The sequence below is a fragment of the Muscardinus avellanarius genome (assembly GCF_963383645.1).
Source record: "Muscardinus avellanarius genome assembly, chromosome: 18".
Classification (NCBI taxonomy): Eukaryota; Metazoa; Chordata; class Mammalia; order Rodentia; family Gliridae; genus Muscardinus; species Muscardinus avellanarius.
In genome coordinates this window covers 30026503-30045325 of record NC_137804.1, presented here as the reverse complement: position 1 = coordinate 30045325, position 18823 = coordinate 30026503, and the positions used below count along the sequence as shown (strand labels likewise).

At 38.2% G+C, this 18823-nt stretch overlaps 1 protein-coding gene across 1 annotated transcript in view; it reads right to left on the bottom strand.

Moving 5' to 3' along the window:
* The window catches only part of SFMBT1 (Scm like with four mbt domains 1), a gene marked incomplete at both ends in the record, with an annotated part of 155568 nt that overhangs the window by 62903 nt on the left and 73842 nt on the right, over positions 1–18823 (bottom strand). The window contains one exon of the mRNA XM_080715374.1: positions 11407–11501. Coding sequence (XP_080571500.1) covers positions 11407–11501 — 95 coding nt within the window. The remainder of the gene's footprint in view (positions 1–11406; positions 11502–18823) is intronic.

The following is an 18823-nucleotide window of genomic DNA, read 5'->3' as shown; positions in this document are numbered from 1 at the left end:
AGTTGTTGGGTCTGGCTGAAAATCTGAGATTCTCCTGTCTCAGCTTCCCAAGAACTGAAATTACAAGTGTGTGTCACCATGCCTGGTTCATTTGATGTTTTTGATGTTTACTATATTTTCACTTAGTTCAAAATAATTCTAAGCTTCTATTGAGATTTCTCCCATGACCCATGTGTTATTTAGAAATGTGTTGTTTAATCTCTATTTTGGATCCATCTATCTTTCTGTTACTGGTTTCTAGTTTAATTCCACAGTTGTCTGGGAGTAAACAGTATATGATTTCTATCTTTTAAATTTGTTAAAGTGTGTTTTATGGCCCAGAATGTGGTCTATCTTTTTTAATGTTTCGTGTAAGCATGACAAGAATATGTATTTTTGTTACTATATGGGGGTTATATTCAGTTGATCAGTTGTGTTGTTGAACTCAAATATGTTTATACTCATTTTCTGCCTGATGAATCTGTCTGTGTCAGACAGAAGAGTGTTGAATTTTCTATCTAGAGTTAATGTATCTGTCACTCTTGACAGTTCTACCAGTTTTCACCTCACATAGTTTGATACTCTGTTGTTAAGTCTATATGTTTTAAGAATTGTTATGTCTTCTTGAAGAATTAACCCCCTTATTATTAATATTCTTCTTTAACCCTGATAACTTTTCTTATTATGAAGTCTAGTCTGTCTAAAATTAACAGAGCTACTCTCATTTTAGTGTTAGCAAGGCATATTTTCTACCATCCATTCATTTTTAATCCATACATGTCTTTATTTTTAAAGTGGTTTTCTAGTCAACAACATATAGTTCTATCTTGCTTTTGTTCCACTCTAACAACCTCTACCTTTTAATTGGTGTATTTAAACCACTGGCATTCAAAGTGATGGCTGATATGGCTAGATTAGTATCTTCCATAGCCAAGACTGTAGATATAGCTCAGTGATAGAACAACATGCACAATCTGATCCCCAGAACCCACATCAAAGAAATCTACCATACACTGTTTATTACTATTTTTTGTTCCCTTATTCTTTGTTCCAACTTTTGTCTTCCATTCTTTTTCTACCTTTTGTTGTTTTAAATAGGCATTTCATAATTCCATTTTATTATCATATCAATTATACTTCTGATTTTTTAAACATTTCTTATGGGTACCCAAGAGTTTGCGATATACATCTAAACTACCAGAGCCCCCCCACTTTGGTACTGGGGAGTGGACCCAGCAGCATTCTACTTCCAAGTTATACCCCCAGACCGATTTATTTCTTATTTAGAAATAGGATCTTACTAAATTGCAGAGGCTTTGCTAAGTTGCTGAGCTTAGCTTTGAACCTATGATACTCCTGTGTCAGCTTCCAAAGTACTGGGACGACAAGTGTACACCACCAGGACCAGCTTCCCAAAGCCCATTTTTTAAATAACACTACACCATCTTAAAGGTACTATCAATATGTTGTAATGATAATTCTAATTCTTCCTGTCCCTTAAATCATTGTTGTCAGTCATTTAACTTACACATACACATACTTAAGCATACACAATTGAATGTATTGTTATTTTGAACAAACTTATCTTTTAGCTCAATTAAGAATAAGAAAAATTAAAATTTTATTTTACCTTCTTTTATTCCTTCTCTAATGCTCCTCCTTTCTTTTATTTTTTCTTCCTCAGAAACCATGCAAGCAAGAAGAGAGTAGAGTGAAATATTTAAAGCATTGAAAGCAAAAGGCCACCAACCTAGAATTCTGTATCAAGTGAAATATTTTAAGTAGTGAAGGAGACATTCTCAAACAAATACTAAGAAATTCTGTCACCAGTAGACCTACCTTCCAAGAAATAGTAAAAGAAATTCTTTAGAAAGAAGGAATATGATATAGGTCAGAAACGTGGATCTGTAAAAAGATTGTTTGAAGACAGAATAAAAGAAGGTAAAATAAAATTTTTAATTTTTCTTATTCTTAATTGAATAGATAAGTTTGTTCAAGATAATAATAGCGATAAAGTATTAATTATAGCTTATGAATACTGCAGTTTACGAATGACAACAATGTATCTTTATGTTTAAAGTGGTTTTATTATAAACAACAGTTCTATCTTGTTTTTGATCCACTCTAACAATCTCTTTTAATTTGTGAATGTAGACCACTGGCATTCAAAGTGGTCTAAATGAGGGCAGAATTAAGAATACTTTGTTATAAAGCATTTATACTACCTGTGATATGGAATAGCATTACTTGGAGGCTTGGATTGGTTGTAAATATATATTGCAAACTTAAGAACTACTAAGTATAATGCTATGTTAGTGTGATAAGTGAAATTAGACAACAAGCCGGGTATGGTGGCGCATGCTTATAATCCCAGCGCTTAGAAGGCTGAGACAGGAGGATCGCATAGGTTCGAAGCCAGCCTCAGCTACTTAGTGAGACTCTCATCAACTTAGTGAAACCCTGTTTCCAAATAAAGTATAAAATAGGTCTGGGAGTATAGCCCGGAGGTAGAAAGCCCCTGGGTTCCCACCCCCAGTACCAAAAATAAATAAATAAATAAATAAATAAATAAATAAATTAGACAACAAAAGAACAAATACTATATGATTCAACTTTTATGTAAGATACACACAAGTAGAATAAAAGTTATCAGGGGCTTCAAGAAAAAGGAAAAAGGAAGTTACTACTTAATATGTACCAAGTTTCTGCTTGAGATGATTATAAAAGTTCTGCTGTGAATATACTTAGTACCACGAATTGAACTTTATATATTGAGCTTTATTTTTCACTAAAATATTTGAATTAATTTAGTGATTGCTGAAGGGTTTTATTTATTTATTTATTTTTATTTTTTGGTGGGTCTGGGGATGGAACCCAGGGGCATTTGACCTCCCAGCTACACGCCCTGCCCTATTTTTTATTCTTTATTTTGAAACCGGGTCTCACTGAGTTGCAGAGGGCCTCACTAACTAGCTGAGGCTGTCCGCGAACCACGATTCCGCGAACCGCAATCCTCCAGGTCTCAGCCTCCCAAATGCTGGGATTACAAGCATGCGCCACCACGCCCGGCTGCTGAAGGGTTTTAAATAAGCATCACAGCCGGGCGTGGTGGCGCATGCTTGTAATCCCCGCGCTTGGAAGGCTGAGACAGGAGGATCGTGCAGGTTCGAAGCCAGCCTCAGCTACTTAGTGAGGCTTTCAGCAACTTAGTGAGACCCTGTTTCCAAATAAAAATATAAAATAGGGCGGGGAGTATAGCCCGGAGGTAGAAAGCCTCTGGGTTCCACCCCCAGTACCAAAAAACAATACAAAATAAAAAATAAAATAAGCATCTCTACTGTAGTCTACTTGCAAATATTTTACCACTTCACATGTTATATAAATATCGTATAACCATATACTCCCAAGTACTCCCTCTCACTCTTGTGCTGTTATAGTTACATACACTATAAACACACAATGTATTCCTACTATTTTTTATCTGAAGCTATCTTTAAGGGAAAATGAGCTTTATATCCACTTATACTTATGCCCTTTGTCATCATTTTCTTATTTCTGTGTAGAGATTCAAGTTTCTGTCTTATATCAAATTTTCACGTCTTAACTTCCTTTAATATTTTTATAGTACAAGTCTCCTGGTAATAAAATTTCTTAATTTTTTTCTTGGGAAAAAAGTCTGTTTGTCCTTCATTTTTGGATGGAATTTCTGTTGTGTATAGAATTCTGGATTAACTGGTATTTTTTCTTTCCAGGCTTCAAAGATCTTTATCCACTGTCTTCTGGGTCACATAGTTTCTGAAAAGAATTTTCCTACCATTCTTTGTTCCTTATAATGTATCTTTTTTCCCTCTGGCTGTCTTCTAGATTTTCTCACTGGGCATGGTAGTACATACTTATAATTCCAATAATTGGGAGGCTGAGACAGGAGGATCAAAGGTTTGAGGACAGCCTCAGCAACTTAGTGAGACCATCTGCAACTTAGTAAGACTCTATTTCCAAAAACAACAACAAAAATAAAACAAATAAGTCTGGGAGGATAGCCTGGAGGTAGAATGCCCCTGAGTTTCATCCCTAGTACCACAAAAACAAATAAACAAACAAACAAACAAGAAGTAAATAAAATAGGGCTGGGAAGTAACTCAGAGGTAGAATGCCCCTAGATTCAATCCCCAATAAAACGTGTGTGTGTGTGTGTTATTTTCTTTTTCTCTACTTTTCAGTGTTTGAGTACAATGTGTCTGAGTGAATTTTCTGTTTACTATTTCTTCTGATTTGTGTTCCCTGGGCTTCTTGGATCTGTAGTGTGGTATCTTTTTTTCCTTTGGAAAACTATCTGCCATTACCTCTTCAAATATGCCTTCCCTTTCTCACTCTGAGATTCTAGTTAGAAATACACTGCAATTTTTTATATTATCCCATAGCTGTTGGTGTTCTGTCTTGTCTTTTTCCACTTCTTTTTCTCTTTGTGTTTCAATCTGAGCAATTTCTGTTGATTTATCTTCAAGTTCACTGATCCTTTCTTCAGCTGTCAAGCCAACTGAGTCTAAAAAAGGCATTCACTGACTCTAATTCTATTTCATTTTTATTTCTATATAATTTTTAAAAATTGTTTCTATCTCTGCTGAAGTTCCCTTTTCTGCTAATGCATGTTCTCCAAAGGACTATTCTGCTAGGACCTTTAACATATTAATCATAGTTATTTAAAATTCCCTGTCTGATCATTCCAACATTTAGGTCACATGTTGTGCTGATTGCTTTATCTCTTGACAGTTTGTTGTTTTTGTCTTATTTCTTTATGCACCCTATAATTTTTTTATAGGACAGTCAAGACTGAATCAGATAGTATTTATGCCTGAAAATGGTCATGTTTTTTTCTTTTCCTAGATCTTTAGTTCAAGGGAGAAGGTCAAGTCAATCTAGTCAGGAGTGTAGTTGGGTCTTGGGTTTATTATTGCTGTTTATTTCCAGTGTACCACAGGCTTCAAATTCCTGTAGAATCATCTAGTATTAGGGTATAGGCTCATTTGCCAGAGGGCCTTTTTTGTCAATTCCTGCTGCTTCCATCCTCAGATTCAGGTCTTTTTTTTTTTTGTGACTGTATCTCAGAGACCATCTGTCTACATACAACCCTTTTCATACTGTGCTGAAGGACAAGTGAAGAAGGACATTTTGTATGTGTGTGTGTGTGGGGGGGGGGTACTGGGAGTGGAACCCAGAGGCTTTCTACCTCCAGGCTATACTCCCAGACCTATTTTTTTATACTTTATTTGGAAACAGGGTCTCACTAAGTTCCTGAGAGCCTCACTCAGTAGCTGAGGCTGGCTTTGAACCTGTGTGATCCTCCTCTCTCAGCCTCCTAAACTCAGGATTACAAGCATGCACCCGGGTAGAGAAAGACATTCTTATATTCAACCTCAGTCTTAGGCTCTGTGTCCCTGGGTTTTGGAATGGAAACTTTTCAGTGATTCTACCCTTCCCCTTCGACTTTAGGGAGATTACTAATGCTTTGGCATTTATTCCTACTCCTCTCCCATGAACACTAAGCTCTCCCCCAACTTTTCTGTCCCCCAGGGTACAATGGGCCTTAAGTTTTGCCTTGGGGTTTTGTTCTACAACTACTAGAGAGAATTTAGTGCCTTTCCTATAGTGAGTGCTTCTAACAGAACATACCCTAAGGAAGGCTTCTTCACTCGTTTAGATCCTTCTTCCCAGGTGTTACTTATCTCTAATTTCTTCTTCATCCTGTTTTCCTTCTTTCCTGTGTTCCAAACTAGATCCTGTAAAATGTTTGCCAGATACATCTCCATTAACCTGAGATCTGAATTCTACCAGCTTTACTTGTGATGTGCTAGCCATAGGCATCCCTTCTTAGAATATTCTCATATGCAAGCTTGATTTTCACTATATTTGGCAGCCCTTCAACAAACTCTAATTTAGGCTTACAAATATTTCCTACATTTGACAACGAAAGAGTATGCATTTGTTTTTTTCTTTTTTAAATATACTTTTTTTTTTTTTTTTTTTTTTTTTTTTTTTTGCGGGTCTGGGGATGGAACCCAGGGACATTTGACGTCCGAGCTACACCCACTGCCCTATTTTTTATTCTTTATTTTGAAACCGGGTCTCACTGAGTTGCAGAGGGCCTCACTAACTAGCTGAGGCTGTCCGCGAACCGCGATCCTCCAGTCTCAGCCTCCCAAATGCTGGGATTACAAGCGTGCGCCACCACACCCGGCTAAATATACTTTAATTGGTGCATTTTACTTTCACATCATAATGTAAAACATGTTGATAGTGATAATATATGCAAAGAGCACTTGGTGGGCTTTCTCCAGCTTCCTCCCCATTTTCCCTTCCCCAGACAGGATACTGAGATAAACATTGCTATTCTTACTTAAGTACATAAAGCCAGTGGTAGTAATTCCTTCATGGTCCTTATTCTTACTCCTCCCTTTTCCCTAGAACACCTACATGGCTCCACTAAAGTTTCTCCTATATTATCTGGAGTTCGCCAGCTATCCCTCTGATAGAGGACTAAAATCTAGAATACACAAAAACTTAAAAGACTACACTTAAAAAAGAATCAAGAAATGGGCAACTGAACCGAATAGACACTTGACAAAAGAGAAGCAAATGGCCAATAAATACATGGAAAAAAAAAGTTGAACATCATTAGCAATCAGGGAGATGCAAATCAAAACTACACTGAGATTCCATCTAACCTCAAACAGAATGACAATTATCAAGTCAAATAACGAAAATTTGGAACTCTTTTACATGGCTGGTGGGATTGAAAATTGGTACAGCCACTGTGGAAATCAGTGTGAAGATTCCTCAGAAAAGTGAGAATGGATTTACCATATAATCCACCTATAACACTCCTGGGAATCTTTCCAAAGGGACTAAAAGCAGAGGACTAAAGTAATATATGTATATCCATGTTCATAGAGCGCAGTTCATAATAGCCAAATTATGGAACCAGCCTAGGTCTCCATCAACAGATAAAAGGATTACAAAATTATGGGAAATATATACAATGAAATTCTACTCAACAATAAAGAAGAACAAAATTATGGCATTTGCAGGAAAATGCAAGAATTCAGAGAACATTATGTTAAGTAAGATCGAGTCACAGAAAGTAAAGGGTCATATGATTTCTCTAAATATGCATTTGCTTTCTACTTTCATTATTGGTTTGTCGTTCAAGTAGAAAAAGGTAAAATCTGTTTCTTTAAAATGACAGTTTTAAGCCAAGTGTGGTGGTGTATGCTTGTAATCTCAGTTGCTGAGACAAGAGGATGGCAGGTTTACTACTTAGTGTGGCCCTCTACAACTCAGTGAGACCCTGTTTCAAAATAAAGAATAAAAGCCAGGCATGGTGGCGCACACTTGTAATCCCAGCACTTGGGAGGCTGAGACAAGAGAATCGCACAGGTTCAAAGCCAGCATCAGCTACTTAGTGAGGTTCTCAGCAACTTAGTTAGACCCTGTTTCCAAATAAAGTATAAAACAGATCTGGGAATATAGCCCAGAGCCCAGAGGTAGAAAAGAAAAAAACCCTGGCGTGGTGGCACATGCTCGTAATCCCCACGCTTGAGAGGCAGAGAAGGAGGATCGCGCAGGTTCGAAGCCATCCTTGCTGGCTAAAGAGACGCTATTTCCAAATAAAAATGTAAAAACAGGTCTCGGAGTATAGCCCAGAGGCAGAAGGGTTTTCCAGGAACCCCAGTACCACCAAAAATAAATAAATAAATAAATAAATAAATAAATAAATAAATAAATAAATAAATGAATGAAAAATAAAAAATAAAAAAATTTTAAAAACAAAGAATAAAAAATAGGGCTGGGAGTGTAGCTTGAAGGTAGAATGCCCCTGGATTCAATACCCAGCACTGCAAAAATAAATAAATAAATAAATAAATAAAGTAGTAAAATGACAGTTTTAAAATCAGCATTTTGTAAGGGAATATGTCCTCCATTTGAACATTAGTATAAACAAGTAAGCCTGGAAAAATAATGTCAAAATAGAACATCAAAAACAAGAATTTGAAGGTAGTACATAGCTACCAACAGGCTTTCCATGTTTAAAAAAATTGAAACTAAGCCGGAAGTGGTGGCACACACCTATAATTCTAGTACTTGGCAGGCTGAGACAGGAGAATCTCAGGTTCATGGCCAGCCTCAGTAACTCATGAGGCCCTCTGCAACTTAGTCAAACCCTGTTTCAAAATTAGAAATAAAATAGGGTTGGGGGTATAGCTCAAAGGTAGAATGCCTCTGGGTTTAATCCCAAGTACAAAAAAAAAAAAAAAAACAAAAAAAGGAAACTAGCCAGCCATGGTGGCACACATAATTCCAGAATTTAAGAGACTGAAACAGAAGGATCACAGGTTTGAGATCAGACTCAGCAACTTAGTGAGACTCTCAGCAACCTACTGAGACCCTGTTTCAAAACAAAACAATTAAAAAAAGGTTGGGGATATACCTCAGAGGTAGAAGCCCCTGGATTAAATCCCTAGAACCACATACACATACAAAAAAAGAAAGTTGCAAAAGATTAACCAATGCAATATAAATAAAACCCATATTTGAAATATATAATTCTCACTATTTTAACTTTAAAGAGATACAATGAGCTAAGAAATAAAAAGGGCAATAAATACAATTGCGTTTTTATATAAGGACAAATTAAAAATAGCAAGACAACAACTAAAACAACGTGGATATTGAGTGAGCATTAGGGTCTTCACAAATCCTTTAGGCAAATGGCGGCACACGCTTATAATCTCAGTACTTGGGAGGCTGAAACAGGAGAATTGCTGGTTCAAAGCCAGCCTCAGCAGCTTAGTGAGGCTCTAAGTAACTTAGTGAGACCCTGTTTCCACATAAAAATATAAAATAGGTCTGAAGGTGTAGCCTGGAGGCAGAAGGCCCCTGGGTTCCATCCCAGGGACAATAAAAAAGAGGAACTACCCCATCTTGAACAGTGTTATAGACTGAACTGTGTCACCCCAAAATTCACACATTCAGATCTAATCCTCACTGTGACTGTATTTGGAGATAGGCCATTTATGAAAGACATGTTAATCCACTCAGGTTATTTAAAAAAAAACAATGCCTTAAAGCTGGGTGTGGTAAGACATGCTTGTAATCCCAGCATTTGGGAGGCTGGGACAGGAGGATCCCTCGGCTACTTAGTGAAGCCTTCAGCAACTTAGTGAAAGCCTGTTTCAAAATAAAGAATAAAAAATAAGGCTGGGGGTGTAGCTCAAAGGCAGAATGCCCCTGGGTTCCATCTCCAAGGACCGCAAAAATGCTGGGATTACAAGCGTGTGCCACCACACCCAGCTTAAAAAAAATGCCTTAGACTGGATAATTTATAAACAACAGAAATTTACTGCTTCCAATTTTGGAGGCTGGGAAGACCAACGTCAAGAAACCAACAGATTCGATGTCTGGTGAAGGTTACTCTCTGCTTCACAGATACTGACTTCTTGCTCTGTTTTCACATGGCAGAAGGGGCAAACTCTCTAAGATCTCTTATAAAGACACTAATCTAGGACACTCTTGTAATCCCAGTACTTGGGAGGCTCAGACAGGAGGATTACTGGTTCTAGGCCAAATTCACCTTAGTGAGCCCTCCACAACTTGGACTCTATTTCAAAATAAAGAAAAAACAGGGCTGGGGGTGTAGCTTGGAGGCAGAATACTCCTAGGTTCAATCCCCAGTACTGCAATAAATTAATTAATAAAAAATAAAGAATAATCCCATTCATGATGGTAAAGCTCTATAGATCTAATCATCTCCTAAAGGCCTCACCTGTCCATTTTAATATATTGGGGATTAGAATTCAACACAAGAATATGGGGGGACACCAAACATTTAGATCAGAGTAGAGGTAATAGGTTAAATGAAGTCGTGATTGGTATATCATTATAAAGAGAAATATCAGAAGCTGAGCATAGTGGTACAAACCTATAATCCCAGTACTTGGGAGGCTAAGCTAGAAAGACAGGTTCAAAACTAGCCTCAGCAACTTAGCAAGGCCCTGTTTCCAAATAAGAAATAAAATTGGGGTGCGGTATAATTTGGAGGTAGAATGCCTCTGGGTTCAATCCCTGGTGCAAAAAAGAGGAGGAGGAGGAGGAGGAGGAAGAGGAGGAGGAGGAGTAGGAAGAGGAGGAGGAGGAGGAGGAGGAGGATGACGACAAGAACAAGAACAAGAACAAGCACCACTACCACCAGAGATCTTTTACACACTTCCTAACCTTACTCCCCAGATTCTGTGAGAAAGCAGCCATCTACAAGCCAAGAAGAGCATCCTCACCAGAAACTGACCTGCATCCTGGTCTTATATTCTCAGTCTCCTGAACTGTGAGAAAATATATACCTGTTGTTTAAGCCACACAGTTTATGATATTTTGTCATGGCATCCCAAGAAGACTAAGACAAATATGAAATAGTTAACTTTAGAATCATTAATTTCATGTGTTTTAAAAGGGAGTTTCAGGAGCTGAGATGTAGCTCAGTGGCAAAGTGCCTGCTTTGCAAGCACAGCACTCTGGGTTCAATCCCCGGTTTCAAAAAGACAAAAAAAAAAAAAAAAAAAAAAAAAAAAAACCCTGAAAAAAGGGGAGTTTCAGACAAACAGGTTAAAAACCAAGTCTAGATACAAATTATTAATAAGCCTTCGAGTATTTTTTTACATTCTGAAGTTATTGCATAGGGTAAACATGCTGTCCCTTGGAAAAGTATTAAACTGGGCTGTTAGGGCATAAAACTGGAAAGATCACTGATATGACTCAATGTATGACATACTTATATTTCTGCTTAACATGAGGGAAAGCAAATAATGCTACTGAAATTACTTGCAATGAACAAATCAACAGTCAAAAATACAACAAAGTGCTGGACATGGTGGCGCACGCTTGTAATCCCTGCGCTTGGGAGGTGGAGACAGGAGGATAGCACAGGTTCAAAGCCAGCCTCGCTGCCTTAAGAGACCCTGTCTCCAAATAAAAATATAAAAAATAGGTTTGGGAGTGTAGCCCGGAGGTAGAAGGGCTTTCAGGAACCCCAGTACCACCAAAATACATACATACATACATACATACATACATACATACATACAACAAAGTACAAGAAAATAAACCATTTTCTTCAATTTATAAAAAGGGATTTGGGGCAAAAATATGAAGAATACTCATGAACAGTCAAAATGATTAGTCATATATTAAGAAGTAGAAAACATAAAAAAAAGAATTTGAGTATATTGAGTTTTTAATGAGGGTGGAAGGAAGAAAAGAAGTGTAACACAAATTCTTTTAAGTACCCCAACTTAAAACAACTGTCAATTTTTTAATGTAGACACAGTGATTCAAAGGAAAAAGATATAACCAGTAAAGTAAATAACAGTGATTGCTTACATGTTTAAAAGACGCGTAAGGAACTGCTATGGACCCAGTCTCTTCTAGATAGTCTTCCCAACTTAATTCTACTTCTTCCACACCAGATCCAGCATCTGGAATTAAAAAGAGAATAAAACAAAAACAGGTGAATCTCAAAACTCAAGGTATAAAAACATAAAATCAGTAACCTAACTTACAAAATTTACTTCAGGACAATTTTTTTTTTCTTTTTGTGCTGGGAATTTGAACACAGGGGCATTGTACCTCTGAGCTCCACCCTCAGCCCTATTTTTTTATTCTTTATTTTGAAACAGGGTCTCACTAAGTTGCAGAGGGCCTTGCTAAGTAGCTGAAGCTGGCCACAAACTGAACCACGATCCTCCTATTTGAGCCTCCCAAGTACTGGGATTACAAGTGTGCACCATCTCACCCAGTTAAGCTAACTGATTTTTTACAAGAAAGAATTAAGTAGTTTTTTTTGTTATAATTTTTAATGGTAGGTTCCCTTAGTGCACTGATTGGCAATGAATCTGAACAGTAGTTTAAAATGTTATCTCTTGCTAGGAAGACACCAAATCTAATGTTCACCAAATGGATCATACAGAGCTAATAATAAAGCCTGGTATGGTAGTACACCCATGTAATCCCAGTACTTCAAAGGCTGAAACAGGGGGACTGGGTTCAAGATCAGCCCCAGCAAGTCCAGCGTGGTTGACAAATGCTTGTAATCCAAGTATTAAGGAGGCTGAGACAGGAGGATCTTGGTTCATGGACAGCCTCAACTACTTAGTAAAGCCCTCTGTAACTTAGTGAGACCCTGTTTCAAAATAAAGAATAAGCCGGGTGTGGTGGCGCACACTTGTAATCCCCACACTTGGGAGGTGGAGACAGGAGGATCGCACAGGTTCGAAGCCAGCCGCCCTGGCTTAAGAGATCCTGTTTCCAAATAAAAAAGTATAAAAAAATAATAGGTCGGGGAGTGTAACCCAGAGGTGAAAGGGCTTCCAGGAACCCTGTTACCACCAAAATAAAGAATAAAAAATAGGGCAGGGGGTGTAGTTCGGAAGTAGAATGCCCCTGGGTTCCATCCCCAAACTAGAAGAAAAAAAAAAAAGACCAGCCCCAGAAATTTAGCAAGACTTTCAGCAACCTAGGAAGATCATGTTTCAAAACAAAAAATTAAAAAAGGGCTGGGGATATAGATCAGAGGCAGAATGCCCCTAGGTTCATTCCCCCATTCCTCCTCCCACAGGTTAAGGGAATATAATACTATTACGATCAATTTGGACTGATTTAGTTTCTAATATACATAATAGGCATTTCAAAATTTAAATTTTCAATCTTATTCTGAGTACTCTCCAATTGAGTAAAGATACTACAAGTCGAAATTTTATCTCAATATAAAAAAATGTAAAGTTCTTCTTGCTTCCCCTCCCCTTCTTTCACACTTTATATTCAATTCATAAAAAAATTCTAGACACAGAATAATCACGGTTCATGGACAGCCTCAGCTACTTAGTGAGACCTTCTACAGCTTAGTAAGACCCTGTTTCAAAATAAAGAATAAAATATAGAGCTGGGGGTGTAGCTCAGAGGTTCCATCTCCAGTACTGCACGCACACGCACACACACACACACACACACACACACACACACACAAAATTCTAAGTATTATCCTTAAACATATCCCAAATCTAACTACTTCTCATCTTATCTATTGCTATCTCCATAGTCCCAGGTCTACTATCTACAATACCCTTTCACCTTTCAATCACACTTCAATAGAAGCTAAATTCTTTAGGATACTATAAAGGCTATGAGCTAGCCCTGGCTACCTTACCTGCCCTTCTACTTTATCCCAACCACACTCTTGCTGCTCACTGCACTCAGGTGACAATGGGTTTCTTGACATTTTTTAATCATGCTCTTTCTACAAGGCCTCTGTTTGATGTTCCTTCAGCTCAAAACCACCTCCCAGTGGGGGATCACACCTAGGCCAAATCTCTATTCAAATGCTGCCTCTTCAGAAAGGCCTTCTATCAGTGCCCATCAAAAGAGAATTCTACTTCCACTTTCTTCATGGCCTTCATTCCTACTTCACACAACATGTGCCTTTATCTTACAGCAGATCTGTCATAAAATTCCTCCATGAAGACTGGAATTTTGTTTTGGCCATTTCTATATCTGTCACATGGATTTAAAAATAATTGGTATACAGTAAACACTCAATAAGTACTTATTGAGTGGGCAAGATTCAAATACTCTAAAATCCAAAAGAGCAAGACTAAGTTGCTCACTACTACATCCCTCTGCCTTGGAGAATGCTTGGGTACAAAGCAAGTTCTCCATAAACAGTTGTTGAATAGGGGAACCCATGCTTCCCATGATTACAAGGAGGCAAATATGAAGGTATTTACCATGGCACTGCTTGTAATAAATAGTAACAGACTGGAAGCAATCAGTAGGATATATAAATTGCAATAATCCTCCAATGGAATACTACTATACAGTAGGAGAAATGAATGAGCTAGTGTGTGTGTGTGTGTGTGTGTGTGTGTGTGTGTGTATACACACACACACATATATATTTTTGCAGTACTGGGGATGGAACCCAGTACTCCGAGATACACCCCAGCTCTATTTTCAGTCTTTTTTTTTGTAAACAGAGTCTCACTGAGTTGCAAAGGGCCTCACTAAGTAGCTGAGGCTGTCTGCAAACCACTATCCTCCTGTCTCAGCCTCCCAAATGCTGGGACTACAAGCGTGTACCACCATGCTTGGCTAATGAGCTAGTATTAACATAGATAAATCTCACAAAAGATACTCAAGTAGAAAAGACAAGTAGAAAAGACAAGAATATAAATTGGAGCAATCACTGTAGAAAACTATATAGCAGTTTCTCAAAAAAAATTTTTTTTTTAATTTAGCAAATGATCCAATAATTTCACCTCCGGGTATATACCCAAAAGAACTAAAAGCAACTACTCAAACAGTATTTGTACTTTTTTTTTCTTTTGATACTGGGGATTGAACCCTGGGGCATTTTATCTCCTAGGGTCTCGATAGGTTAATTAGTGTCTCACTACTTGCTGAGGCTGTCTTGAAACCTGTGACCCTCACCCCCACCCCAGTCTTGGCCTTCAAGTACTGGGTTTATAGGCATACACCACCACACCCAGCTTAGAATTTCCTTTTTTTTTTTTTTTTTTTTTTGTTCCTGCAGTACTAGGGATGGAACCCAGGGGGCATTCTACCTCTGAGCTACACCGCCCCAGCCCTATTTTTTATTCTTTATTTTAAAACAGGCTCTCACTGAGTTGCAAAGGGCCTCACTAAGTAATAGCTGAGGCTGTCTGCAAACCATAATCCTCCTGTCTCAGCCTCCTGAATGCTGGGATTACAAGCATGCGCCATCACGCCTGGCTCCAGGATTTTCTTTTTTAAAGCTAAATAATATTCCATTGTTTTACATACCATGTTCTGCTTATCCTCTCATCCACTGATGGACACTTTGGTTGCCTCTATCTTTGGGCAATTATCTGAATATTGCTGCTATGGGCTTTTTTTTTTTTTTTGCAGATCTGGGGCTGGAACCCAGAGGCATTTGACCTCCGAGTTACAACCCCTGCCCAGTTTTTTATTCTTTATTTTGAAACAGGGTCTCACTGAGTTGTGAAGGACCTCACTAAGTAGTTGAGGCTGTCCGCGAACCACAATCCTCCAGTCTCAGCCTCCCAAATGCTGGGATTACAAGCGTGCGCCACCATGCCCAGCTTGCTATGGACATTTATATACAAATGCTCAGCCAGGCATGGTGCCACATACTTCTAATACCAAAGTATTCAGGCTAAAAGTGAGAATCTTGTTATGTTAGTTTAATTTTGGAAGTATGTAGATACTTTAAAAAATTTAGAAACATAATTAAATTAAATTTAAAGAACGAAGTGCAAAAATTATAAATGAAATAAAACAAATGAGCCTAATTGCTGAGGATAAAATAAAAAAGAAAACAATACACCTTTAAAGTCATATTAAGCTGGGTGTGATGGCAAATGCTTGTAATCCCAGCATTCAGTAGGCTGAGACAGGAGAATCGCAGTTCGCCAACAGCCTCACTACTTAGTGAGGTCCTTTGCAACTCAGTGAGACCCTGTTTAAAAATAAAGAATAAAAGCTAGGGCTGGGGTATAGCTCAGAGGTAGAATAGCCCTGAGTTTCATCCCTAATACCACAAAATACATACATACATACAGTCATATTAAAATGCAATACTTGGACTTCAAATAACACTGGAGTGTGTGTGTGTGTGTGTGTGTGTGTGTGTGTGTGTGTGTGTGTGTTATCTAGCTATAGCTGTGGATAACTCTTAGAAAAAATGACAACCTAGAATCAATGAGCACCCTGGCACCCATGTTTTGATCTCTAAATACATATGTACTTTTTTTTTAAGAATTTCTTAGAAAAAGTGGCAGACTGCAAGTTTGGGGCAGGATAGGTGCAGTAGGCACCTATGAATCTTAATATGCCAGAATACACAAACTAAATGTATTAGAGACAAATGATACCACATCAAAAGAACACAGGAACCAATCTGAGAGAACTCTCACTGCTCTGGAATGGTCACCTGGATCATTAAATGAGTGAGGACAGCAGCGGATTCAAACCTCTCTCTCTCTCCAGGTTAATAATAGTACTTAAAAGAAAACAAAATCAATTTATGAAACTGCAGAATGAATCTTCAGTGAACCCACTCTCCCATAAAAGCAGGAAAAAAAATATTATCTAAACAATGAGAATCATCCAGGTGTGGTGGTGCACGCTTGTAATCCTAGCATTTGGGAGGCTGAGACAGGAGGATCGCAGTTTGCAGACAGCCTCACCTACTTAGTGAGATCCTTTGCAACTAGTGAGACCCTGTTTCAAAATAAAGAATAAAAAAAAAATTGGGCTGGGGGTGTAGCTCAGAGGTACAATGCCCTTGGGTTCTATCCCCAGTACCGTAAAAAAAATAAAGTAAAATAAAATAATAAACAATGAAAATCAACTTTTAGAAGTTCTGGAATTAAAGGCATAAAATTGAAAAGCATCTACTCAAAATAAGCTGCTGGACCTTCTTAGGATAGTGGAATGTGGCATTTTAAGTTGATGCTACTCATCTCAATAAAGAAACTTGAGAATTTAAAAAACAATAATCAAACTTAGATAAAGTCTGTAAACAACCTCAATAGCAGAATAAAAAAAAAAGAGGAAGAAAGCAAAATTGAAGGTGAAACAATAGAAAACACTCAATCTAAAAGGTAAAGGCCAGACCAAATGGTGTGTGTGTGCGCGCGTGCGCACGCAAGTAAGGATTGAACCAGGGGCATTCTACCTCTGACCATCGAGCTATAGCTCCAGCCCCCCCCCCTTTTTTTTTGGTGGTACTGGGGTTCCTGGAAATGCTTCTACCTCCGGGCTACACTCCCAGACCTATTTTTATACTTTTTTATTTGAAAACAGGTTCTCTTAAACCAGCATGCTGGCTTTGAACCTGCATGATCCTCCTGTCTCCACCTCCCAAGTACAGGGATTACAAGCCTGCGCCACCACGCCCGGCTTTATTTTTTATTTTTAAACAGGATCTCACTAAGTTGCAGAGGGTCTCACTAAGTTGCCGAGGCTATCTGCGAATCTGCAATCCTCTTGTCCTCAGCCTCCCAAGTACTGCAATTACAAGTGTGTTCGACTATGTCTGGCTCAGATTTCTAAAAAAATGAAAAGAGCTTAATGGACCTATGGGATAGTAAGAGAAGATCACCACACTTTCATCAATGTTCCAGATAAAGAAGAGAAAAAGGGCAAGACTCAAAAAGTATCTGAAGAAATAATGGCTGAAAACACTAGTCACACTTCTAAAAAAGATAAACCGGGTGTGGTGGCGCACTGCAGGCTTGTAATCCCAGCATTCGGGAGGCTGAGACAGGAAGGATCGTGGTTCACGGACAGCCTCAGCTACTTAAGTGAGGCCCTCTGCAACCTAGTGAGACTCTGTTTCAAAATAAAGAATAAAAAATAGGGTAGGGAGGCCAGGCATGGTAGCGGTTTGCAGACAGCCTCAGCTACTTAGTGAGGCTCTCTGCAACTTAGTGAGACCCTGTTTCAAAAATAAAGAATAAAAGACAGGGTAGGGGATGTAGCTCAGAGGTCAAATGCCTCTGGGCTCCATCCCAGACCCACAAAAAAAAAAAAAAAAAAATAGGGCAGGGAGTGTAGCTCAGGGGTCGAATGCCCCTGGGTTCCATCCCCACACCCACACACAAAAATAAATAAAAATAAAAACTAAAGATAAAGACATCTCGACAATAACAAGAGAGAAATGACATGTCTTAACAGGAACCTAGATGGTGAGTTTCATGACAGTATAGTATATTTCTTATGGAGGTTAGAAGGACATGGTGTGAAACTTTTCAAGCACTGAAAAAAGAAAGTTTTTTTTTTTGGTGTGTGTGTGTGTGTGTGTGTGTGTGTGTGTGTGTGTGTGTGTGTGTGTGTGTTACTGAACTTTTCTACCTCTGAGCTATACTCCCAGACCTATTTTATATTTTTTATTTGGCAACAGGATCTCACTAAGTTGCTGAGAACCTCACTAAGTAGCTGAGGCTGGCTTCCAACCTGTGCAATCCTTCTGTCTCAGCCTCGCAAGCACTGGGATTACAAGTATGTGCCACCATGCCGGGCCTAGAAAAGAAAGTTTAACCTAGAATTCCATACCCAGCACAAATGTCATTATAATGAATATGGAAATCAATATATTCTCAGACAAAAAAAAATTAAGAAAACTTGTCATTTGTACACCTATTTAAAAAAAAAAGCTAAGGGAAATATTCTAGATCAAAATGAAATAATGAAATTATAAATCTTAGAAACTCAGACAAGAATAAATGACAATGGAAAAAATTTTAAATATTGAAAAACTTAATACATATTCCTTCTCTTGAAATAGAACAATATAGCCAGGCGTGGTGGCACAGGCTTGTAATTCCAGCATTTGGGAGGCTGAGATAGGAAGATTGCAGTTCACAGACAGCTTCAGCTACTACTTAGTGAGGTCTTTTGCAATTCAGTGAAAGCCTATTTCAAAATAAAGAATAAAAAATAGGCCTGGGGGAGGGGGTATAGCTCCGAGGTAGAATGCCCCTGGGGTTCCATCCCCAGGACGGCAAAAAAAAAAAAAAAAAAAAAAAGAAATAGAACAATGTGTTATATGGTTCTTAAAGTATGAAGGGGAAAAATTTAAGATATTATAAATAACCAAGGGTAAAGGATTTCTATACTTCAACTAATAAAATTATACTGGCCATCATTTTATCATTTTATAATCAAGTACTGGGATTACAGATGTGGTGATGCACGCCTGTGAGCCTAGTATTTGGGAGGCTTAAAAAGCAGAATTGTG